Source organism: Xyrauchen texanus, chromosome 11 (assembly GCF_025860055.1).
Source record: "Xyrauchen texanus isolate HMW12.3.18 chromosome 11, RBS_HiC_50CHRs, whole genome shotgun sequence".
Taxonomy (NCBI): Eukaryota; Metazoa; Chordata; class Actinopteri; order Cypriniformes; family Catostomidae; genus Xyrauchen; species Xyrauchen texanus.
Window position 1 is genome coordinate 30,461,750 of NC_068286.1, and position 27,969 is coordinate 30,489,718.

Sequence of the window (27,969 nt, forward strand, 5' to 3'; positions counted from 1 at the left end):
AAATCTGATGAGCCCAGAATATAAACTCAACGTGTTTAATTACACGTTATAAGCATTGCCGAATATACTCAAATGAGATCGACTCAGAAAAGACGTCAATAAATGCACGCGTCACCTGCTACATCCTCTTTGTAGCATGCGCAAATTATGATCACCACTGACGTGCGGTCTGGGTAGGCAAACTAGGCACTGCCTACCCTGCCAAAATTCAAAAATAAAATGTTTATTAAATAATAAACTTGTATTTATATTTTTACTTTTTATTCTTGTGATTTATATATGCAATATGTGTGTTATTCCAATTGTTTAGACGTTATGATGACAAATGTAGCAGTTACGCATAATCAACTAAAAACAAATGGTAGAATAAGCAGTGCTTTTACGGTCCATTCATTGCAGGCGACACGCGGAAAACCCATCCTGTATTCTTTAACATGTACGGCAAAAAGCACAAATCTGCTGTGCCTTTTGACGTAAATATGTTATGACCGTAATCATCTCCGTTACGTATCAGACATGGACCAATTACAATCGAGATACTCCTGGACATTTGCGTAGCTAACGTCATTACACCACAGCTAGCGTACATGCCTAATCCCCGCCAAATTCAAAATCAAAATGACAGCACCGGCCGTAATCACGGAATTAAGAATTTTTTCCAAGCTCGATTTTAATTCCAAATATGAGTTAATTGCAAGAGGGAGGTCTACGCCAGCCTTAGATTGACTAGTACAGCAAAAGGGCACAAAAATTATCCGATCATTTCAAACTGATTGGTTTGTAAGAAAAGATTGGCTATGTGGCTGTGCTAACAGTCAGCGGCTGTACTGCTAACCCTGCCTGCTTTTTTCAACCAGTCAGACTGTTTGGACTTCAGCGGGATATTGTGATTTGAACAACCTGCCCGCAGCTTTAACCAAGCATGAAAAGTCGTCAGCTCACATCCAGTGTCAAATTACACTGAAAATCTTTGGAAAATCTCGGATCGACCTTGCACTTGACGAGCAAAGGAAGCTGTATATAACCTACCGCAATGAAAAAGTAAAGGATTGTTGTATTGTATCTTCTGTTATAAAGATGAAGATTGCACATAAAAAAATAAGCACATAATGTTGTAAAAAATAAACAACTTATGTTCTGTTATATGTTCTGTGTTTTGACTACTGAATTTTGTATAATAATATCTAATGAAGATATATTAACAAAATCGTATATATTATAACACATATATAAAATACATACATTTCTTGATATGCCGAGCTTGTGCGTAACGTTCACTGTGTGTGTGTGTGTGTGTGTGTGTCTGATAGAGAGAGAGAGTACACGATATACATCCTGATTTTTTTATTTTTTTTTTATTGACAAATAATTCATCCTGATTTTTACATTTCTTGATATGCCGCGCTTGTGCGTAACGTTCACTGTTATTACGTATTATTAGCTTAAACAATAAATCAGGTAATCTGGCTTTCATAACTCAGTGCCTAGCCTCTTTAAGACATCACCACACGTCACTGATGATCACTAATACAAAATACAACATTTTATTCACAAAAATGTCTCTATTTGTAGAAATTGCTGCACATTCGTTGAATTCTGAATTTTGCACACATTAAGTTGAAAGCAATTTGTTTGTGGATAGTAGGCACAGGCTATCCTAGAAGAACATATCTGCAACATTTATCAAGTTCATGGATAATTGTGCGTGCATCTGATCTATTAAATTAGTATTATTAATCATTATGATACTAAAATCATAATAAAGTATGTATACTACAAAAAATCAGATGAGTCCAGAATATGACCGTAACGCGTTTAATTTCACGTTAAGTATTTTCCTCCCATATAAAAAACATTATAAGAAAGCTAAATGTGGCTTTATGCATATTAGAATGTCCCCTTAATAAGGGAGAGGAGGAGAAAGAAAGACAGACAGACAGACAGACCCTGAGGAGAAAGACAGACAGACAGACCCTGAGGAGAGGATGAGACAGACAGCCCCTGAGGAGAGGAGGAGAAAGACAGACAGACAGACCCTGAGGAGAGGATGAGACAGACAGCCCCTGAGGAGAGGAGGAGAAAGACAGACCCTGAGACTGAGGAGAGGAGGAGAAAGACAGACAGATAGATAGACAGACAGCCCCTGAGGAGAGGAGGAGAGCATGAGACAGACAGACAGACCCTGAGGAGAGGAGGAGGTATTGTGTGTGTGTGTGTGAGAGAGAGAGAGAGGGAAAACAACTTACATGAAATATAGTATTATCAAAAAAAACAAAAACAAGCTGCTTTATTTTACATTTGATTTACATTTACATTTAGGGCATTTGGCAGATGCTTTTATCCAAAGCGACTTACATGTAGTACATTTGTCAATAGTTGGACAGGTCATACACCAGCAATTGTAATTTGTATTGTAAGCAACCAATATTATACCATAATACTTACAGCATCTTGTAATGTGTCTACTACCATTTCACTATCATTCAATCATCAAACAAAGTGCCATTAGGGGCCATGAATAATAAAGTGCTAAATACATAAGTGCAGAATTTTTTAGTATAAAGAAGAGAGAGTATAAAGAAGAGTAAAAAAGTTGAGTTAAGATGACCTATACTGTTTGCATCCTTTTCATCACAGGAAGAGGAGAGGGGAGAGAGACAAAGAGCGGCAGCCCCTGTAGAGCCGAGGAGTAGAGGACAGGAGAGGAAGAGAGAGACAGACAGGAAAGCTACATTAATGGGTGTGTGTACGTGTTTGTGTGTTAATTATGGAAGAATTTGATTCATATAACTGGATTGGTAAAGGTGAGGCACTATGTGCTTGCATATGCCAGCTAGTTGCTCGCTATAGGTGTTACCAGCAAATAGTATCCAAAAATTCAAAAGCTTGATTGTGTGGGTGGGGTGGGGGGCCCTACAAGACATTGTGCCCAGGGGCCTCTGAATTCTTAATACGGGCCTGTATAGGATGACATTTTATCAGCAGAGTTCAGTTGCATATTTAACAAGTAACCTTTGGAAGGATCTTGCAGGGAACAGGCCAGTAGCTCGTGGAGTTCCAGGGAAAGGTCGTGGTGTTTCGGTGGAAGCAGAAGCGGCAGGTGCGGAGCGGCGCATGAAGGCAAAAGGAACAGCAGCAGTGGGTAGGGCTCTGCTTGCAGGAAGCTGACTTTGATCTGGATCTCCGTGGACCTCGTAATGACCGCGATGAATAAGATTTGGGGTGCAAAAATGTCCAGACGGCTCTGGAAATGTTGCGGTGTTTGCATCATCTGTAATGAACAGACTGCTGCCATCAACCTGTTGAAGTGCATAGAATGAAAAATACCATAAGTTTAAAGAACATTTAAAAACTGTAAAAAGACAAATGCACACAGACACACAGTTCGATCGCACCTCACACACACACACACACAGTTCGATGGCGCCTCTTTCTCTGCTTGACATCGCAATTAGATAGAGCGAAATTTATCGCTATTTAGATTTGTATCCATTTTTAAAAATTCGTGCACCGAACAGTGCACCGTAACTTACCGTTTCGGTTCCATACGAATACATGTACCGTTCCATCACATTTTAACAAATAAATTTAGGTAGTTAGCAAAGTAGTGTTACTAACATTAGCAAGAACTCATGCTAACTTTAATGATAACGTTACCTGTCTAGAAACACCAAGCTAGCTAACCAAGGCTCTGTGAACTGTGTTGGCAAGTCCACAACATAACGTTATGTCCTTACATGCAAAACTGTAAATTATAGCACGCTTAAATAAATTATATTACGCTTTGCGTCGGAGGTTCTTCGCCTCTACGTCGTGCATTAAAATCCTTTAATGCATGGCTAGCCGTGGATTATCCCTTACTTATACCACGGGCTGTTTATATACTCGATTCTGATTGGCTGGAAGGTGCGCAGTAAAACCGTTTAATGCACAGGTAGTACCAGTCAGTTTGATTACAGTTCGAAATGAATCCGCTACTATAATCATTGGTAACCATAGTAACACAGTTACACTTGCAAACAGAGTGAGAGAAACATATGAAAACGTTTATTTAGGTAGGCTAAATGGATGATTTTTGCATATCGTTTAATTTGTATGGAGAATATGGCAATTTTGAGAAATGGGCCCAGGCACAAGACGAAATAGAAGATTTGGAGAAGACGTTGAATGACAAAAAGCGGCACAAAGAATTAAAACCGACAGAGCTAGATAAGATCGAAGACGACAAAGATGAGGTCAATACGAAAAAGACAACTAAATGGGCAGTTAACACTTTCAGTGACTTTTTGCGCCAAAGACAGAAAAATTTTGATTTCGAGACCTGCTCTGCTTCTCTTTTAAATGAGACATTGCGGGAGTTTTATGCCTCTGTTCAGTCTACCGCTGGACGCGAATACAGTGTTGCAAGTTTGATGTGTCTCAGAGCAGGTATAAACCGTCACATTACAAAATACAACATCGTAAGTGATAAAGACTTCAAGTCAAGCAATGCCATCTATAAATCAGTTTTAAAGCGCTACAGGAAAAATGGAAAAGACACCAGCGTTCATCATCCGCGTATTACTGAGTCTGACTTGGAGAAAATTAGAAATGCACCTGCACTCTCCCCTTTCACACCCACAGGACTTGTAAAAAAAAGTTTGGTTTGACATACAGCTGTGTTTTGCACGGAGGGGAAGAGAAGGAAACCGTAACCTATCAAAAGAGTCTTTCGTTCTCCGGCAAGGTTATTATTTTAATATCACTTACCATTAACAGGCAGTAGAGGGCGCTCATATTTAATATTTATAGGGTTTCCTTACCATTTTCCTGGAATGTTTCAGGTCTTTTAAGTAATTTACTACTCAACTGATGACTTGAATCAGGTATGTTATACCTATATTATAAATTATAATATAGAAATGATATAAATTTTAAAGATTTTTCATGGTTTATTTGAAAGATTTTTCATTTTTTATGGTTTACAATTACATACACTGTTGGGCCGAAATCTATTTGGCAAGACTGAACAAAACAACACTACAATTTCACTACAGAGTTTAACAGTTTTATTAAAACAATAACAAATGGGAGGGAGGTTTTATTTCAACAGGAACAATAAAATAAAAACTGACTCTGTTGTATTCCAGATGTGTTCCTCGGGACACCAACCCCAACTGCTGAATACAGGGGAAACATTATTGTGCATCATTCACCTGTCACCCATCTGTGTCCTTCATGTAATGCAGCCTCCTCCCAAATCAGCAAAATGATAAATTGAGGAATAGATGAACACTTGCAAAAGTAGAGACTGGATTAAAAACATAAAAATACATCTAGGTTTTGGCTGAATGGATGGATGTGAAAATGGATTAGCTCCTAAGGTTATTTGCCAGTAGTAAACAAGTAGCTACTATTGTTGTGATAAATGCACACAGAAGGACACATAGGTGTTGGACCGACCTAGTGGTGGATAACCTCACTTTGCACCATTGAGGCTTCCAGTGGATAAAGCAATTTCCAATTGACTACATGCATCAAACCTGCCTAGGTGTTTAAAAGAAAACACAACATTAGTATCACTAAGGTTGTAATTTTCTAAGAGATGTACATTTATGAGGGACACTGAAAAGTGAAAAGAACTGACCTGTGCTAGTTTGCTCATTATACACTGGCAGCCAATGTATACCATGTGACCAATATAACCCAGTTGTAGGTTAGAGACAAAAAGATTCATATGAATGTGATTTTTAAAAGATCCGATTCACCATTACATCCTATAACAAAATATATAACAATTACAAATGATCCATGAGTGTTTTAATTTTTATAATCTTAACATTATTCACCTCAGAATGCTATGTCATTTTACTTTACCATCACGGTTCACTGTAAGGTTGTTGAATATGATGTGCCACACCCCCGGAAGTGATGTCATAGCCATATAACCTATTTTTTTTTAATCACATACTTGCTTATGATGAGCTCAATGTTGATTTTTAGTAATGGAATAATTTACATGTACAGATAGAATTTAAGAAGCTTAACTGTCCCACTTTACCCACTTTACCCATTGTCCCACTTTGCGAGTATTTAGACTTCACATTTCCAGGTTTCTCAAAAGCAGGACGTCATACTTGTAAACTTGTATTGCAGTGAATGAAAGACCACATTACCCCTGGTGGTCCTCGGTCACTTCTGACCGAAAGGTTTTGCATTTTGAATTTTTTTAAAACATAGCTTCATCAGAATGGTATGCACGGGATCTAGTGGTTACACCATGAAATTACATGTTTTATTTTATTTTCTCTCAACAGGTGGCGCTAGTCTGCCTTCAAAAACAATGGATTTAAAAGGCCCAGTCTATGTTAATCTGAAATACTGCAATAATTGAAAAATGAAAAAATTATTATTATTTTCAATGGCAAAAATGGACCATAATTATTTCATAAATATGAATTGATGTAAAATGCTCTCAAAATACAAAACAAAACTATTATTGAACTAAAGTATATTACATTGATTTTGCTTAAAGGGGTCATGACATGGTTTTTTTTTATTGTATTATTATGTTCCCTTAGGTGCAATTATAGTATTAATATATTTTTTTTTAAGAAAAACTTTTAAAATCTAGTGATTTATGACCTTTTCCCACCCTGTTTCTCATCCTCTGATTCAAACAGTCTGTTTTGGGAGCGTTTTCCATTTAAGACTTCAGTGTTAACGCCCACTGTTATGATTGGCTAACGTCAGTGCCTATGTATCAATTATTGACACCCCAGCCAGAACAATATGCAAGTAAACCAAGTAAAAACACTGTGATTATTCATAATGAATGAAATTGCGCTTTAAAAAGTAGTTTAAAGTTTAAAATATATTACTTACAGTTTGCGTCGTCGTTGTTCCCAGAATAGTCGGCACGGACTTATCTTTGAGCAACAGTTTTCTGGCAAAGCCAGCATCATATTGAGATTTGTTCTCAAAACAGTCATCCTTAAAATGTACAGAACAAACGCTTAAGTTAACACTGCCGTGACTGGGACGTCCGCAAAAAATAAACTGCATCCATTTTTCCCTGACGTCTGGATCTTTCGGCAGCTTATTCAGAGGTTTTGTTTGACCACAGCCAGGAACAGCACATCTGTGTGGCATCGTAATTTTCCTGTGCACAAGTAGTCTCTGTCAGAGCTCGCTGTCCATCGACTGAACACTTGTGAGGCGCACGGCGATACGAAATGAGCGTAGTTGTCTTGCGCTTAAAGCGTAGTTATCTTGTGCTGGAGGCGGTCATATGCAAACGCTGGTACGTCACTTCTAACCGTCGCGTCACTTCTAACCATGAATCCAGAACGAGCTGTATTTAGAGCTTGATTAAATAAATGATTCGTTTAGAATGGGGAGGACGTCTTAAAATATTAAACTTGCAGGACGTTTTAATGATACAAAGACCTCTTATATACCAAAAGATCAAGGCAAATTTGGTTTCTCATGTCATGACCCCTTTAAGTTTCATTTTCAGGTGTCCGGTCATGAAGAACACAAATGAGGAGCACCACAGGGTAAAATATATTTGTTTGTAATTTAGTAATATAGCGCAAGGTATCATTATAATTAATTAATTATAATCATTATATTGTATATTATATTATTGTATTTTAAAGCTTCTTTAACAGGGCCGCGTGCAAAACGCGTTAGACAGCTCTGGGAAAGCGCTCACAATCCCACAAATGATCACACTATGAAAAAAACATACATTTCCACATATTATTCCATATCATTCTACTTACTTCTCAAACATTTGCACATCAAAGCCGAATGCTTCCACCATAAGGGCTGCCACGCGTTGATAGAGTAAACTCGCGTGTAGCTGTTAACCAAATTAAGTTAAGAATTCTTCGCTTGCATGCATGCTTATGACGACTATAGCATATATCGCCACCTATGGGTTGTTGAATATGTATTATATGTTATGTATATTTCCCATCCCGTCCAGGCAGGTACCCAATACCCGATTCATTTTAATTGTTAATTAATTTCGTAAATCTAGCCAATTTAGTTAACATATTTATATTCAAAAGTTTATATATAACTTATATTTACTAAATTATTGTGGTATATCACTTTTTGACAAGGTAACGCAAGGTAGCATTATATAAATGTAGCCTACATTTAAAAATAATAATAATAATAATATAAATATACATTTGTGCGCGTGCCATTGTCCGCGAGCGGGCATATATAAGCAGGGGTTGTGACCACTGCGCGCAGAACCCGGTTTTCATTGTAAGTGGACATCCTATTCTACCAGCATTTTTGAGGTAAAGTACTTTTTACGTAACTGATTTTACTTTTAAAACATACGAACCCCCTACAAAGGTATTACACTTACAAATTTGAAGAAAGTAAATAATAAAATCTAATTATAGCATACTAGTATAACTTAACGTTATAGGCTATAACGTTAGGCCCCTAACGTTAAGTTACTCTAACCACATAAATAAGATAAATAACTGCCGCTTTCACCTAAATGAAAATTTTTAATTGTCACAAAATTGATTAACTGTCTTTTCCAGTAAATGTACCCCTACTTTTCACATAAACAATAGTTTTCCGGTTTTTTTCCCCACCGTCCACTAGTCGCTATAATTAAATACCGTTAAATGCCGTTAAGTCTGTGTGACGTCATTTGGGAAAATAACCCGCTCATTTTGAAATGAACTTTTGCGTTTCATCAGTCATCATGTCTGTGATGTTATCGTTACTTTAAAATAAATAAAATATACAATTATTAATAATATTATCTTTACTTTGTATGGAAAGCCCACAGGCTTGGCTGCGAGCGCGTGAGCGCTCGTTGTTTGGCTGCGAGCGCGTGAGCGCGCCGCTGGTGGTGTACGCGCCAGCGCTCGCAGCTAAGCCCGTGAGAGCGAGACGTGGCTTGTAAAGATGAGATCAGATCTATAATGAAATCGGCCATCCGTCTGTCTGTCATATTATTATTATTAATACCACTACATTTAATAATATTTATAAATATAAATATTGTTTTATTAATAACAATAATTATTATTATATTTTATTTCAATCATTATTGTTAGCAGTGTTAATAATAATAATAATTATTATTAGTAGTAGTAGTAGTATTACTACTACTTCTACTATTAATAATAGTTAAACTCAAATAATAATAAAATAAGTTATTATTAGTATTATTAATACTATTCATAATTATAATGACAATGATAATAATTATATTTTATTATTACTGTTAACATTATTAAAAATAATAATACTAATTAGTAGCCTAGTAGTATTTTCAAGAAGGAAAATGTATTTTACTGACTTAAAATGGTTTCTTGTTTGTTAGTGGGTTGTAAAGTCTCATCAGATGCATTACTGCATTCTTCTCATGCATTTTTTGATGCAATTGATATATTAATAAATCAAGAGCCTTTATTAACTTTTGGAATTAATACCATGAAAATAATTATTCTATTCTCTTCTCTTTTTTCAGTATATATTGCAGTCTGATTATTGTAAGTCATAAATCTAGCAGTCATCCTGATTAGTCAAAAATCATTGCCAAAATTGAATGCATTTTAATTTGTACAGATATATCTCACTCATATTCATACATGTTTCTACTTTCTCTCCCCTTTTCTTGTGTCAACAGCAGCTAACTACACCCCAAAGGCTCTTTTAAGAGCCCTAGCACAGAGCGACTTTGTCTTTGTAAGTAGCCTATACGTTTTGAATGCCTACCAGAAACATTCTTAGTATTTAAAAGTTATAAGTCAGATGTTGACCTGGAGACTCATATAGATTTCATAATTCAATTTGATTCACAAGCTCTTGCAGTTTCTGATTTCTTTTTCGATTCATGATACCAATGTATTTACACACACACACACACACACACACACACACACACACACACACACACACACACACACACACACACATGGTGTGTTTCCATGTTTTATGGGGACTTTCCATAGACATAATGGTTTTTATACTGTACAAACTTTATATTCTATCCCCTAAACCTAACCCTACCCCTAAACCTAAACCTCACAGAAAACTTTCTGCATTTTTACATTTTCAAAAAACATAATTTAGTATGATTTATAAGCTGTTTTCCTCATGGGGACCGACAAAATGTCCCCACAAGGTCAAAAATTTCGGGTTTTACTATCCTTATGGGGACATTTGGTCCCCACAAAGTGATAAATACACGCTCACACACACACACACACACACACACACACACACACACACACACACACACACACACACACACACAGCCTATACCCTCATTCACTACAACATTAGTTCACTAATATAGTCCACTTGACTGGGTAAATAATTACATAGTTAATAAGGTAATTTCCAGAGGAGTATTAAACAACTCCACAAACAGCATTACCAACTTCACTTATTACCAACCAGACTGACTTTATTTCTGTCAGACATCTATAGAAGTTCTTATTAAAACGTGACAGGTTTAGATGTTATTTTATTTTCATTTGATGTTACCATGATGCTGATTGGTGTTTGCTTTAGTTGGGCTCTTGACCCTTGACTTTAATATTAGTTTTTCTTTGATTTGAGTTAAAGTCATGTTTTTAATTAATTAATTGGTTTCCCAAATGACACAAGTAACCTCCATACTGTAAAAAAGGAGAACTGTAAATTAACAGTACATTGCTGGCAAACACAGCTAGATTACCGTTATTTTACAGCGCACGGAATCACCGTGTTTTGCACCTTGCAAACAGGTAGGCCAAAAAGGGAAATAATATAATTCAAGCAATTGCAAGCTGTTGAATGACTGTACAGAACTGGTTATGTGTTCACCTTTATTAATTGCTTAATTTTATTATTATTTTAATCTCTTAACAGTTGGAAAAGAAAACATTTGCAGTGGTGGAATTTGCAGATGACAGTTCGGTGGAAATCATCCCAACCACATGGCTGGAGGAGACCACTGAAGTATGCTTTTGTATTCAATTAACTTTAAAGTAACATTAACTTACAATATTAAAATCAGATTAATAAAATACAAACAAAACAAAAAAGCTTTTTTTTTTTTTTTACAGGGATATTCTGTTACTGGACATTTCTGAACACACGGCAGTTGGTTCAAAAAAGTGCCATGCCTGACAAACAAAAATGGAAACGGTTCCGTATTAAAAAATTTGGCTAAGAACAGGTACAACAGGATTAAAACAGGTCTATAGACTATGTGTATTGTCTGTAACTCATGAATATGTTGTTGTAAGGACCGCCTATTTACCAAACAATAGCCTTACAATGTTGTTTACATTTTTTTGGTTTATCTCTAAAATTACTTTATGAAATGTAATATTCTGGCAACAATCTATATTTTCCAGACTCATATACAAAAGCATCCCAGAAATGCCGGCTTGTTGCAGAGACGTCTAATTTGGAAACGGAGGACACCTCAAATAAAAAGAGGCAGCTCAAAAAGCCAAGAAGATTTCAGTCTGAAACTGACATCTCCTCAGATGGTAAATGTTTAAATCACACAACATGCATGTGAAAGGTCAGTTTATTTATATTGTAAGGGCTGTCTGCAGAAAGTCACAGGAGTGCTCCAGTGGAACATAATGACATTTTATAGCATTAAGTAATTATACTTTTTAACATTTGGAAACGTTATACTTTACAACGTGATTAAAACTGTGATTAAAAAGTAATTAAAACTGAAACTGTTAAAAATCTATAAAAAAATATCTAAATACCAAGTCCACTGAAGAGCAAAATTGTCAATTACTTTTTTTTATACATAAAACATGCATTTTGCTATAACTTTTATCTTTTATACTTTTTCTATATATTTTAGATGAGGGCAGATTTATCCCAATTCAGGGAAAAAAATTGTCAAAACCTGTTCCACCCAAATGTAAGTCATGTAATAATACATGTTATTCACTCATCCGCTTTATTTAGTTTTCTAAAACTCTGAAAATTCAAAGCAACCTGCTAACATTTAACACTTTTCACATTTCTGGTGTGTTTTTAGATCAGCCATTTCCCCAAACATTCCCACAAGACAAAGGTTTGCAGAATATAATACTCTCCAGTTTATTTATTTATTTAACATATAAGGTATCATTCAAAATATATTCAAAGCAATATATTACTCTCTCTCACCCACAGAACGACAAATGACAAGATCTCCGGATTTATTCAGTAAACATTTGAATGATATTAAACTTTTTCAATGTTTATTTATACCTGCAGTTCTATAATAAATTGTTATTTTTACAGCAGAAGAGTCATTACCAGAGTCTTCAGAGACAAATGTGTCTCCCTCCATCAAGGTGTGGAAATCAAAATGTATTGTGTTATATTCATTAGCATGTAATACTTTGTAACCTATTTTGTTGTTTGTTGCAGTGTCAGATCTCCTCCTAAATGAGCCACAGAATTTAACTGAGGAAGCCACAAAAAGTAAGCTACAGTAGCAGCTCTTCGACACAAACATGCATGCATACATAGTGTTTCCCACAAAATATTATAGGGTCTGGGGGCAAGGTCCAGTCCAAAAAGTGGAGGAGGTATTATTAGAAGTGTACTGTCATGCGGCCACGTCTAGATAATTAATGGCAAAAACTGCATAGACATTTAAGGAACGAAATTTGTCATGTTTATTATTTCTCCATAGACTATCGCACAAAAGTCCTACAGAGATTGCAGGAATTATGTGAAAATCAGCAAGACATCCTCTTATGTATATATATATATATATATATATATATATATATATATATATATATATATATATATATATATATATATATATATATAATAAAAAGAATTACTGCTTTTATGTTTCTCTGCCATTTTTTCTGTGATGTCAACACTGCTGCAAAGAGGTTTCTAATACAGCTGCAGAGGGAGTGATTGTAAATTTGACACCTTTCTCTCTACTGACTGACGTAATCCATTTCTCTATATTTTTTTCCTCTTTTAGAAAGTCATGGAAACACAATAGTAGATTTGTTTTTTTGCTGTTGGAGACCACAGACCCTTTTAAAATAGCCGGGTTATTTTATTTTATTTATTTATTACCAGGGTACAATTATAAATGTAAATTTTCTTTAACAATAAAAATATACAACTTTGCTAAATTGCTAAAATGTTAATTGCGGAAATGCGTCACAGCCTGTGGAAAAAGGGCCAACGAGCCAAACTGTCACTCAATGAGCTTGTGGCACGAATTTCAAAGTTGTTGTCTCGCGACCTACTGTAAATTCCGTTAAACAGCTGACTGGAAATCCATTGTGCTTTCTGTTAATAATTTGTTAGTTTTTAGTTACACGTTTTTAATATTTTTTTGTGTATATCGCTTTAGTAGTTGAGTTAATTACAATGTTAATGTGTTAGTATTAGTAATAGTCATTAAGTGTTGTATTTGTATTAGTTTTGTATATTAGGAAACTATAACTGACCATCGGTCATTGACCATTACCTGTGAAGGTACGTATGTCTAATGTTTTTACAAGTCATACTATAAACTCTAAATGTTTGATGAAATTAAACTGACCTATAGGTTTCATCTTAAGATTTGTAACGCGAAAAGTGTCAAGATATACTGTTTATCGTGTTAAGTTGGGAGAACCTCAACACACCCAACAGTCGCAGTAGAAGGGTTACATAACTAGACATCACCCATCTAATAATACAATAAACACTAAACCGTAATAATCAAATACATGCTTACCTCTCAACTATTTTCAGATCAAAAACTCCAGATGCTACATCATGTGTCATCGTCTGCAGCAGTGAACAGATAAATATATATATATAAAAAATTGCCCCTAGAAATCAATTTAAGGGGGTAAATATTGCCCATTAATGGACAAGTTAAATTCTGACATTGCTCTTCACTCTAACTGTCCAATAAAGGCAAAAAAATACAAATAAAAACATAAAGATAGGTGGCTGTAGGATCTATAGGATACCATAATTTTCTGTTTAATAAATTAGATTTCTTTATTTAAATTCATTTTGCACAATTAAGTTATACTTCTAACTGAATATGTGATTAAAGACAACTTTTGAGCCTAGTGAAGCTGAATAAATTAATTCAAAATATTTCACATACAATAAAAGAACATTACTGCTATGTATTGTGAAGTGACACAAAACATTTGGCCATTTGAGGGAAACCGTTAACAAACACCCTTCGTCAGATGCCCCTGAATTTACACATAGCATTAGTGTGTATTGAATAAAAAAGGCTCGTATATATGTATTTATAAAGTAAGTATATCACAGTAAGTGCTTTTAATTTTTTTAATTGTCAACCACAGTGACGAGTATGATCAGGTGTCACAGGTCTTAGCATCTCTTCTATCTATAGTGTAATTTTGTGGATTTGCATAATTTTTCTATTACACAGCTTTAGTTACAAGTAACTGTTTTATAATATTATTATATTTGTCTTTTTTCAGATCATTTTCTTGGTGTGTTCTTCCATTTGCCGAAGAGTAAGTATTACTTGTGTTTTGGATCACTTACAAAATATGGATAATGAACGATAGCAACACAATTGCTCAGATTTTAAGCACCTGAAAAATAGGTTTAAAATTTTAAGTATTTCTCTATAGCATCAAATATTTGGGACTAGGTCAGTCAAAGTTAAAACACCCTGAGTGTATGCCTTAAACGAATAACCTACAAGGCTTAAATTAACTAATTATACATTATTTTGTTTTAAAAACATGTACACTTCACTCGGCTAAATCTTGACTGTCCTCCCCTATTTCAAAAAATCTACTTGCCTAAATCCTGATAACTTGACTCATCTATCCACACAAAATGCTATTTATCACAAGTTAGTATTCATCAAAAGTTATTCTATTTTTAAATATTTGTCTTTTTAATGTACAATATTAAATAATCATTCTAATTAACAATGTCTTATCTTTTCTTCATTACATAAGATGAACTCCAAAATGTTCCATGTTGTGGATTTCTTGGGACGGGGAGAGGTGGAAGTGGTAAGCAGTATGTGGATGGCTGGAGAGGATACCTGCTATTGGCCTCTGTATAAATTCCCCAATTATGTAAAGCATGGTCAGCTGCAGCATGAGAAACCAGGAGCTGATTGGGAAAAATACAAAGTGTGCTCGCTCTTCAAAACACGTAAGTCATTTAGATAATGTTGCTGTAACATCTGAGTGGCACTCACTGCAGCAGTACCCTTTTGAAGTAGTGCCAATGCCATTTCTTGCAAGCTCAGTTTGTACCCCTACCGTAACTTAACTTGGGTATGGGCATGCTCTTACCTGTTTGGGCAATAGCTGTGTGAAGTTGTGTCAGAGTACCATGGTGGAGCACTATGGGATTAACCTGTAGCTCGATAGAGGGCAGAGCCTGTACAAAACAGAGTCCCTGTTTTTGTTTAACTCACAACAGAGGCCCCTGATCATCTGAAACATACACAGGATGAGATTGTGAGTGGTATTTGTGCCAAAATACAGAGCGATTGTTTGGGTAGACAGTCAAGGGGTCCACAGACAGCTATTTACAATAGTTCATCAATGATATGATATGTGTTGATCTAAGAGTGCCTGAAGAATATTTCATTTGTAAAAACGTGATAGCAAAAGTTCAGCTCACCATTGTTGTGCCAATCAAAATAACCCTGAAACCATGCATATTTTTCTTCTATAGCAGATTATGACAAAGCCAGGCAGAAAGCGAAAAAGGCTGAGACTTCTTCTTTTCTCCTTTCCGAAAGTGACAGCATGCTGGGGAAGTATCATCGAAAAAGGCAGTGAGTTTCTTTGTTTTAGCATTGATTATTTAAACTATAATGGTAGAAGAAGTACATGTTAGAGGTAGAGGTAGAGTAAAATGAAATACTCAAGTAAAGTATCTCATTCTCTTTCTGTCTAAAACTAATTAACATTGTGTTTACATACTCTTTTACAATCACTAACATGCATAATTAAGATATTTCATTATTGTGAAATTTTGTTTGTAACATTTTATTTATTTTTATTTACACCAGACCAAACTGACAGTATTCAGAGTTCCAGTCTTCTGAAGAAGACATTATCATCCCTCGGAAGTGCTCAGTACCGATCCCACCATCTCCACCATTCCCATCATCTCCACCAGTTCCACAAACTCCACCAGCCTCTTCTACACTCGACTCATCAATCTTGTATTACTGTAAACATTTGTATATTTTTGCATTATTTCCACAAGTTAAAGTAAACAAATTCAGCATAGATGAAACATAAATTACATCCTAATATGAAAACGGGATGCCTACATTAGTGAATGCAACAGAACAACTTCTGGCGGAAGTTCAGCCCACATCCGTTTCCCCAGTAAGACCTCCAGGAATAAGGTGGACATATTCAAAATTTTCCATTTATTTTTTATAATTTCAGTTTATTCAGTAAAATTTGTTCTATTTTCTGAGGTTCCAAAATTATTTTATATGTATCCAAATTATATTATTTTTATTATTATTTTATCTATTATCACTATTATTATATTTTTGTCTTAAAAAAATTACATTCGTGTACATTTAAAACACCCCCAACAAATAATAATGAAATTTGTCATATCAAGATGGCAACTTAGCAGAACTTGTGCCCAATCAGATTAAATACGCAAACCCCCTGTCATATTTGATTGACCAATCACAGTACAGTAGCGACGTTCTGCAAGCCAATCAGAACATTATGGCAGAGTCATGTGAGCCAATCACGGAATAAAAACAAACCGGAGACGTCGCAAAGAAGAGCGAGAGGAACTGATGTGAGGGATTTTCTCTCCTGTCGAGTTTCCCTTAGAAAAGTGGTGTGTATCGAGTCGATATCTTCATTTTATTGATATTTTTCAATTGTGCCTGTAGGTTTAATCATCATCCAACAACCAGAAAGAGTGAATTTTTTATTCAACCAGTAATACCTGGTCAACAACTGAGGCATCGGGAAGCGACGCGACACAATTATTGTAGAGCGCTCCGGTGACTCGGTTTACGCGCTTTTACAGCTTCGTTGAGAACGCAGATGACAGTTTGCATGTTATATATATATATATATATATATATATATATATATATATATATATATATATATATATATATATATATATCATCGCTGTCAGTGCTTGCCATGGCTAGAAATGAACGAGGACTGAAATTGACATGTTTTCAAAATCCTGGAAATATCAGGGAATTCTAAAATTATGATTTCAGTGCCTGGAAAAAACATGGAAATCAATAAAATCAAATGATTACTGTATACCACATAATATTACCATCTGATACATCAAGCTGTACCGTGGTTCCACCAAAGTACCGTACTTTTTTCATAGGTCTGTGTCAGGATTCAAAGGAATTAAACTTTAATATTATATTGATAATTATCTATTTGTGCTGTACAAGTGTTTTGTTTGTTACAGTACAATATTTTGACACCTGGTTTCAGTTGAAGTATGTACATTTGTTTGCCATCATTAAATTCATATTCACATTTATTTATTTTACAGAATCTTCATTATCCAAAGCAACATAAAAAGGAATGCTTCTACAAGCATTTATTATAATAAAATTGAATTATATTTAATTATTCATTGCAACAATCATGTACAGAGCATCACGACTAGCCCAACACAGCAACATTGGCTTAATACAAGTTAAGCTCAATCTACAGCATTTATATATAAATTTTTTTCTTTGGATAGTGATTTATAAAAAAAAAAAAACAATTGGGTTACAGTTAGGCACTTACAATGAAAGTGAATGGGGCCAACCTTGAAGGGTAAGTTCACCCAAAAATTTTAATTCTCTCATCATTTACTCACCCTCATGCCATTCGAGATGTTTATGACTTTCTTTCATCTGCTGAACTCAAATTAAGATTTTTAGAAGAATATCTCAGCCCTGTTGGCCCATACAATGCAAGTGAATGGGTGCCAAAATTCTTATACTCCATAATCCACATAACGGCAACATAAAAGTAATTCAGACGACTCTGAAGCAAAATGATAAGTGTGGTTGCGAAACAGATCTTTAATATTTTACAATATTTATGTAATTTTTCCTTCACTTTCACATTCTCTTTCTGTTTTTGGGGATTCACATTATTCTTGCATATCGCCCCCTACTGAGCAGGGAGGAGAATTTATGACCAAATAATAATTAAATACTGACCTGTTTATCACCCACACCTATCATATCATATCGTGTCTGAACACGTGGTTTTAACCACTGGAGTCATATGGATTACTTTTATGCTTCAAATGCACCAATTCACTTGCTACAGAGCTGAAATATTCTTCTAAAAATCTTCATTTGTGTTCTGCAGAAGAAAAAGAGTTATACACATATGGGATGGAATGAGGGTTATATCCAATTTTACAACTTTGATGATGTAATCGCATAAACCCTAAAACGACCATAAAAATAATGATTTAAGCAACTTTACAGCTCAAATAATATGCCAGTTTTAACAGAATAAATAATTTAAGTGCTTTTACAAAATTATAAGCTTAAAAAAATGGCAAAATGAAGAGACGAGTCAGAATAAATGTTTGTGTTAATCGACATAATGCCACAAAAATATTCGATTTAGAGTTTACATTTGAAGTTGTAATGAACACAGAATAGTCCTTATACTGGGGTGTGAGTTTAAAGCGAAACCCTTTTGTTGACCAATGGAGGATGGGGTATATTTTTGGGAAAAATGTTTGAAAGCAGTTAAAATTTTCCAATTTTATCCTAATTTGATCATAAACATGCACAGGACAGCCCAGTGGCTATAGTAGAATTCTATGAAAATCTTTGGAGCTTTCTGCTAAGGTCCTCAGCTGCAAATTCCATGTGGCCTGGCCCCAACATAAAAACAATTATAGTAATCTGCTAAAAAAAACTCAATCAGTGCATTCCAATTCACAATATAACAGCCATAATGCTACACATCAAAACTTGCATACCCCTTAAGAACCTTCAAGACAAGCACAACAGTATATAATGTTTTTCATTTTCAATGAAAACTCTACATGTGAACATGTTTATCAAATTCAGATCAAAGCTTCCAAAACAAATGGACGCGGTCCAGCCTGAAGCAGAGAATGGACCTGTTTCCAGTAGTTCTACTAGGGAAGTTGATGAGGACGAGACCCACACCGCCATGCTGTGGTCCATCCAGGAAGCCGTTCAGAGGCAGACACTGCAGATCGGGGTCTCAGCCTGTGGGGCGACTGCCGTCGTTGATGTTCTGCAGGCGCTGGGCATCGAAGTAACAACAGAGATGGTAAACCTTTGTGTGCGGACAAGTCTTAGGAGGAATAAAGCGCTGCTGCCAGATTATCTCCACTCGCGCAGCAAAGCTGGTACATCACTATCTAAAAAACACTACATCCATTCACTCATGAATGTGTTATTTACATTTGAAGTTTATTAACATGGAGGCATCCAGTGTTGCCCTTTAAGACAACAAGAAACGGTACCACAACCCATTTTACCTTCATAATGTGACAAGTGAAACGCAGTAAAAAATTAGGGCTGGACTTAGTTTTATAAATCATAAATTAATTGGATAGTGAAAAGTGTCACTATATGACAGATTCTTTTTATTTGAAAAGATGGATTTCATGAGTATCTAGAGCTCATGCTGGACACTGCCTGAGTGATGCTCACAAAGACAGATGCAGTAAAAGAAAGTAAATGAATAAAAACTGCTGATAATAATATTAAATGGAAAAATGTAAGAAGCTTTTTGAACTCAAAACAAGATTTTGTGCTCTGTCTGTAATTATAATCGAGAAATATAACTTTGTCTTCATGTGGGCTTATAAGGAATAGTGCCTTCGAAAAGCTTGTTAACAGCTTAAAAGCAGAATCATTATTTTATTTGTTTAAAAACAATAACTAACATAGTCTACATTGTAAAATAAAGTGTTTTTTAATTCATGAAAAAAGGTATGTGTTTACCTTGACTCTACAGTACTTCAACTAATTTAAGTTTATTTTCCACTGATCCCTGTTGTTCCTAATAAGTCCACTGAGCAAATAACCCATTGAACCTCATATTAAACTGAATTAATTGTCAACTCTACATACTGAATCTGTTTTCATTACAGGGAGAAAATGAATAGGTAAAGAAACAATTCTAAGGAATTTCAGATTCAGCAATTACATATTTCGTTTACTGGTTATGATGCGTGAGGTCTAAATCTAAATATCTAAATCAAAATGGAGTTGTTTATTTAGGAAAATGTGAAACATTTACATTTTTAAAAGCATAGTGGGCTTATTAAGAACATATGTAGGCTTAAATGGTACACATGTTCCGTAAAAGCTTTAGTTAACTTAGTTATCATGTTGTATGCTTTGTATAATTGTTTCTTAACTGTTTAAATTGTTATTTTTCTACATGTAAAGCACTTTGTGATTTTTATCTGTGAAAGGTGCTATATAAATATAGTTTACTTACTTACTTATAAGTCCAGACTTTTCACGTTTGCAGTTAAATAAAATAACTTAATTTTGTCAGTTTATGAGAAAACATAACATGAGTGTTTAGATGATAGATTCATCTTTGATATAATACTCACTTCATTCAAAGTTTGTTAACATTTCTATAAGAAAACATGTAAATTTAGATTTGGGTGGGCTTAATTGGTCACTTCTCCTACACCAAATTTGCATTAAGAATGGAAGCGATGGCTCTATGGCTCCTATGTCTTTGCTCATGCTGCACACATTTCCAATAAAAAAAAAATTATTCCGAAATTTATGACTGACTCAATTTGAGAATGATGAAATCTCATTGTTCGGATAGTTAAACTTAAAATTACTTGTTAGGGAACTTCCTATGGAAATGCAAATAGACGTAAATACTGTATGAGCATAATTCATGTTTTGAATACATTCTGCAATATCTACAGTCAATATCTGCTAAAAATACACATTGCAGACCGAATAGTGTTCCACTTAAAATTTCCAATTACTTCTCTAAATTTGTAATCAGATTTTTTTTACCAATTACCTCATTGAAAAGTAATCAGAATAATAATTACTTTACATTTAAAGGGATGGTTCACCCAAAAATCTCTTTAAAAATTATTTTACTCATCTTCATCCCATCCCAGGTGTGTATGACTTTATTTCTTTGGCAGAACACAAATTAAGATTTTAAGAAAAATGTCTCAGATCTGTAAGTTCATACAATAGAAGTGAATGGGTGCCAAAGTTTTGAATCCCCAAAAATCACATAAATTATCTTAAAAGTAATCTATAAAACTCCAGTGGTTTAATCCATATTTTCAGAGGTGAAATGATAGGTGAGGGTAAGAAGCAGATCAATATTTAAATCCTTTTTTCCCACCTTTGACCAACCCCAACCAGCAGGTGGCTGAATGTGAAAGTGAAAGTCACTTCCTACCAGAATGTGAAAGTGTAGATTTACAGTACAAAAGTACTTAAATATTGATCGGTTTCTCACTCTCACCTATCATATAATTTCAGAAGACAAGTATTAAACACTGGAGTCTTGTGGATTACTTTTATACTGCCTTTATGTCCTTTTTGGACCTTCTGATTTCTGGTCACCATTCACTTGCATTGTATGGACCTACAGAGCTGCGATATTCTTCTAAAAAGTTTTGTTTGTGTTCTGCAGAAGAAAGAAAGTCAAACACGTCTGGAATGGCATACGGGTGAGTTTGGCCACTTCTATTAAAATAAATGGGAGAAATTGTAATGCCCAACGGCAGCCAATGGTCAACGATGTAGAAAGGAATTCCGCCTTACAGGTAAAAGAGCCAATCACCTTTTAGATAGAGATATCGCCTGTCAATCAACTCGTCAACGCACATGCTCATTGGCTATTCAAGCTGAGAAAATAGTGTTTTTAGCGTAATCTGAGGTAAAGAAGCACAATGTATGAGATAAGTGTTGTCAGATTTTACTGCTGATTTGAAATATGTCATTTGATTGTAATCTTGACCAACCGTTTAGGAGATTTCGGTCTTTTCCCATTCAAGTACATAGGAGCTGCACTGGCATGACTGGAAATAGTCTCCCAAGAGCACTCCAAAGATGGCAGACAGTGGATTGAATTGCTAGAAAGACTTTGGTAAAACATGAGAGAATTTAAATTTTGGGGGGAACTATGCCTTTAAGTTACTATCTATAAAATAATATCGTAAATGTCCTCCTTGTTCAATGTCGCGCTCAATCACACTCTACGCACCACACGTTTGTCACTTAAAATTACTTGTTAGGGAACTTCCTATGGAAATGCAAATAGACGTAAATACTGTATGAGCATAATTCATGTTTTGAATACATTCTGCATAATATTATTTAAAAATATGTGTAACCGAAGTAATGTAACTTAACTGAATGTCAGTAACTTTAATCTTATTACAAGAATTGAAACTACAAAAACGAAATGGATTTGAGCTGGAACAAATGGTATGCTATTAAATGTCCAAATACAGAGGAGCAAAGATATATTATGTTACTATATATATTACTTCCTTCAGGTGCAACACACCTGCAGCTGATAGATGGGGCAGATGAGGCCAGCGGGGGTCTTGTGGTTGGTCGATTCTTCAGTCTCTATCCACAGCGGCGGGTGAAGCTGGTGCCGTGGTTGGCACGCTGGATTCTACGCGGAGCTGTTCCTGTTGCCACCATGAACATGCAGCGTGCAGTTCCTGCAGGAGAGGAGATTCCTGATGCCTGGCATCACCAGCTGATCTTCGGTGTGGCACCCAGTGCTGTGTTCATGACCAATCCTCTGGATGTGGGTGCGTCCAAAATTACGCATATCACGTAACGTTTGTGTAACTGCATGTTTACTAAAGGAACAGTAAAGGTTTTCAAAGGCTGTACATTTATTTAGAAACCAGGGTTTTTTTCCTTTATCAAAAATGATCAAATTTCACAACATTGTTTCCATGACGACATAACACCAGAACAATTGTAATCTCGAAAATATGACAATTTAAAAAATGTACTGCTTAAATAATACACAGGTTAACAGAAGTGTTAATATTAGTGTTTTTTTTTTAAATAAGCTTCACATCTCTTCCAGAATATTCCTTTAATGTGTTCATCCGTCTGACAGGTGAAAAATGCTTGAGTTCAGAATGAGTCCTGGTTTAGAGTTCAGTTTTTATAAATGATTATTTTGGAGTAGGATTGTATTTTTTTGTTCTGAAAATTACAGCATGTTTGTAGTATTAACATCAAGCTCTTTGTTTTTCAGAATATTGTATCAAGGAATTTTTTATTTCTCATGATATGGCCCCTTTAAGATCTAATGTATTTTCTGCATGTGTTTCTGTCTAAACTATGTCCGAATATTGAAGAGTTGCTGTCTTTTACAGTGGTTGAAGAGGAAGTTCATGAGCGTTTGTGCAGTGAATCTGTGCTGCTCATTCGCCGTGAGGACGTTCTGAAGAGACTCACACCAGATGTTCAACTGTCACAGATCTCCGACCAGAATCCAGACCCGCGCTGGAAAGCATTGCATGTCGAGGGTACGACAGAGAGGGTCATTTTGCATTTCAAATCAAATCAAAATCAAATCACTTTATTGTCACACGACCATGTGCACAAGTGCAACAGTGGGTGAAAGTCTTGTGTGAAGTTCAGAGCAACATAGCAGTCATGACAGTGACAAGACATATACCAATTTACAATAAACAACATATTTACACAACACAATTTACATATCTAATGTACACATAATTACACAACACAATAATAATATACAATGTACAGTAAACAATACACACAGTATAGAATACATATATACATAATATAGAATACACATAAAAAAGAATATTAAAAGTATATAAAGTGTATAAAAAAATATATACAGTAGGTTGTATTGTAAAGAGAATATAATTTATGACAGTCCAGTGTGAGATAATAAGATTAATAAAGTGCAGTGCTGATGTATATTGATCGTGAGAGATCAAGTGTTCAAAAGTCTGATTGCTTGGGGGAAGAAGCTGTCATGTAGTTGGCTGGTGCGGGTCCTGATGCTGCGATACCGCCTGCCTGATGGTAGCAGTGAGAGGAGCCCGTGGCTTGGGTGGCTGGAGTCTCTGATGATCCTCTGAGCTTTTTTCATACACCATCTGGTGTATATAGGTCCTGGAGGGAGGGATGCTCATCTCCGATGATGTGTACCACCCTTTGCAGGGCTTTGCGGTTGTGGGTCGGTGCTATTGCATACCAGGCAGTGATGCAGCCAGTCAGGATGCTCTCTACAGTGCTGGTGTAGAACTGTATGAGGATGTGGTGGTTCATTCCAAACTTCCTCAGCCATCTCAGGAAGAAGAGACATTGGTGAGCCTTCTTCACAGCGGCCTCAGTGTGGACGGACCATTTGAGTTTCCCAGTGATGTGGACACCGAGGAACTTAAAGCTGCTGACTCACTCAACTGGTGCTCCATTGATGGTGATGGGGTTGTACTCTCTGTCTTTCCTCCTGAAGTCCACTACAAGGTCCTTGGTCTTAGTGATGTTGAGGGAGAGGTTGTGCTCCTGACACCAGCGTGTCAGAGTGTGCACCTCCTCTCTGTAGGCTGTTTCATCATTGTCAGTGATCAGACCTACCACCGTCGTATCGTCAGAAAACTTAATGATGGCATTGGAGCTATGTGTTGCCACACAGTCATGTGTGTACAGGGAATACAGGAGTGGGCTGAGAACACAGCCCTGCGGGGCTCCAGTGTAGAGGGTCAGTGATGAGGAGACGTTGCTGCCCATTCTAACCACCTGACGTCAAAACCCACTTTCCACAAGCTGAGTTTTCTGTGATGACGCGGTCCAGTCAGAGAGAGAAAGGTAAACAATGGAAAAAAGTATCGGTATAGGCGACATTGCATTTTAATTTAAGTGAAAAAGAGACGAGGAGAAAGAGGAATTTGGCGAGGGGGATTCGCAAGGTTCAAATAACGAAGTCTCTTCACAAGGTTTACTGGAGATGGCTAACGTTAGGGATGCTGAGAGCAAAGCTACCGTGACCACAGCTGTCACTTCAACGTCCACTGTAGCTGGTGAAGAGAGAACATAGATTAAATGCAAATTGGCTCAAAATGTTCCCATGGCTAGAGTTCGAAAACAACTTCATGTTCTGCAAATATTGTAGAGGGCATAAACAGGTGGGCAACTCGTCCTTCGTGTCAGGAAACCCACATCTGAAATAGTGATGGTCATTTGCGAACGAATCGGCTCTTGTAGGTGAACGTTGGGAGCCAGCTCGCATATCAGAATCTATTTATAAAAATATTTTAAAACAAATTAAGATACGAATGATCAAAAGATTTAGAAATAACGAAATAATAATAAATGAAATAATATAGGCCTAAATGCTCAAGCGCACACATTAGTTCTGACTGTCCGCTCAGACTAAAAGCCTCACCTGTTGTTCCTGTCGATCAGACACGCAGTGTCAACCAAAGATGCGTGAGGGAGGTCGGAGCCAACTTATGCTGTTCAGATTGTATTTGAATTGTTACATTTATATGCACTTTGTTACGTACATTGAAAAGTTATACTTTAAATGCACACGTGAAATAACATCCTTCTTTTTTACATTTATTTCAATTTGTGGGATGCTGCAGTTTTGCAAATTATTTATTTTTCTTTGATATGGTGCATTATTCTATTATCAGTACCGCCGCTAACTACATGCATACTACGCAGTTTCTTAGGGCATCAACTCCCTAGGGGGGCACCATCTTACCCTAGGATGGCACCAGAAAGTCCACCGGCTGCCCTTACTCGTTTGCTATACGTTATTCAAGGACCCGAAAGCAGTTGCGGAATACAGACGATCGCTTCACGCTCATATCACGTGTAGGGCATCAATTTGGCAAGCGGTGGCCCTGTCTATTATGCTGTTCAGATTGTATTTGTTTTGATTGGTTAGATTTATATGCACTTTGTTTATATACAATAAGTTATACTTTAAATGCAAATGTTTAATACTATTAATTTTCTTAACAAATCAATGCATTTTTAAATAAATTGTGGTTAAGGTAGAGTATAATTTCATTTAATAATTTAATTAGAATTGTTTTAACACCAATTATGAAAAGATCCGGAATACCCATCGCTAATCTGAAAAGAGATTTTAACGAAACATAACATCTCATGGCGGCATATCCAGTGCTCTGGATGAGACCGGAGAAACCATCAGGCTCTGTGTAAGCAGCCTTGAGGAGGCAAGTGCTGCAGTCTGAGGAGGAGAAGTGGAAGCAGCTGAAAATAAAGATTAACATTGCATACTTCATTGTGAAAGAAGAAGAAACTTTCATCAAATTTGGGCCGCTTATCAGACTCCACCACAAAAACTGAGTTTACATGAATCCCACATACGACAATGTGCGGAGACGATCGGTCAAATTGCTGACGTAATGAGAGATCGCTGGCTGACCTCTTAAGTATGCCAGACGGTCAACATACAAAAGCAGCTGGACAACTGATATCCTTTGATTTTAGTAGGCATGGGTTCAATGTGTGATTTGGGAGGTATGTTCTGTTCCACAGATGTGTGTCCCTTAGTACACGCACACACACTCATACACGCAGTATAAATATGTATGTAATAAATTGTTTGTTAATAAACTCTGTATTTAATTTTCACTGTACTCCTAAATTTCTTTGTGTGCTCCTAAATTTTTTCATTTAGGAGCACATGTACTCCTTGGGAAAAAAGTTAGCGTAGAGCCCTGAGCGATCTGTTTAAGCCCAGATCCCGGAGTTTCACATCAAGCTTGGAGGATACTATGGTGTTGAATGCTGGGCTGTAGTCTACAAACAGCATTCTCACATATATGTTCCTTTTTTCCAGGTGGGAGAGAGCAGTTTGTAGTGTAGATGCAATGGCATCATCAGTGGAGCGGTTGTTGCGGTAGGCAAACTGCAATGGGTCCAGTGAGGCGGTCAGCACAGAGCAGATGTAATCTCTGATTAGCCTCTCAAAGCATTTGCTGATGATGGGGGTCAGAGCAACTGGACACCAGTCACATTTGAATCTAATTTTGTGTAAAAATGTCTTAACTTCTGTCAGTCTGATCAAATAATGAGTCAAAATAGAGATGTTAAATTACAGCTAACATTATTTCGGTTCATTCAACACACTGTAAATGGAAGGTCAAGTCGAGCGCATTCATTGTGAATTGTTTATAATATATTTAGACTGTCAATTTTCTTTTTTATTTCTAGATAAGGTCAGACAGATAATCAGCGAAGAAGACCTCAATGATGATGACCACCCAAAGACAACGCATCTGATGATTCCGGCGGCGTACAGCTCCGGGGTTACATTCTTTGCTCTCAGAGACTCTAATGTCGGTCGAGAGCTCCTTAACACACCAGAACTTTCTCTTCAGTGATTGGACACTGGTTACTTTCTAACCCATCATTGATATTAGTTTAATATTTATGCCTGTTTTGGTTTTGGGATTTTAATTATGTGTTGTCACCCTGTGTGAATGATGTTCATAACTGTTGACAACAATATATGTTCTCTATTAAAAGGCAAGACATATACAGTAAAGTTACCTGTTTAAATGTTCCTATCAAAAAGTTACAACAAGGGAAAGTTTAGATCATGTGCTATCTGAACTGCCAACCAATTTAAATAATAATAGTTTGATGTGTTGCTCTATATGAATAAGCACATTCCTAGTCAAAACATCTCAAGGAATTTGTACTATAATATGCAGCCAGACCTAAAGCATCCAAAAGGGATTAAATAATCCTATTCTGTTAGATAAAATGAAATCTCTCTTATTTGATTGTAAAGAATCCCATTGGATTGTGTCACATCTATATCAGAACTGTATTGATATAATGTCTGACTACTAAACAGATCAAATAAATCCAGGACATTTTATTGAAAATGATTGGAAATTAGGTTTGCTTATTTTAGAAATTCCATCTGGAAATATTGTACACTT

General features: G+C 36.0%; 1 protein-coding gene across 1 annotated transcript; it reads left to right on the forward strand.

Moving 5' to 3' along the window:
- The first annotated feature begins 16,744 nt into the window (after window positions 1–16,744).
- LOC127651375 (uncharacterized) lies at window positions 16,745–27,891 on the forward strand. Its single transcript, XM_052137155.1, has 5 exons — window positions 16,745–16,830; window positions 19,061–19,368; window positions 22,528–22,794; window positions 23,377–23,529; window positions 27,233–27,891. The coding sequence occupies exons 2-5, from the start codon at window positions 19,080–19,082 to the stop codon at window positions 27,400–27,402; spliced, it is 879 nt and encodes a 292-aa protein (XP_051993115.1). The 5' UTR covers window positions 16,745–16,830; window positions 19,061–19,079; the 3' UTR covers window positions 27,403–27,891.
- The last annotated feature ends 78 nt before the right edge of the window (window positions 27,892–27,969 follow it).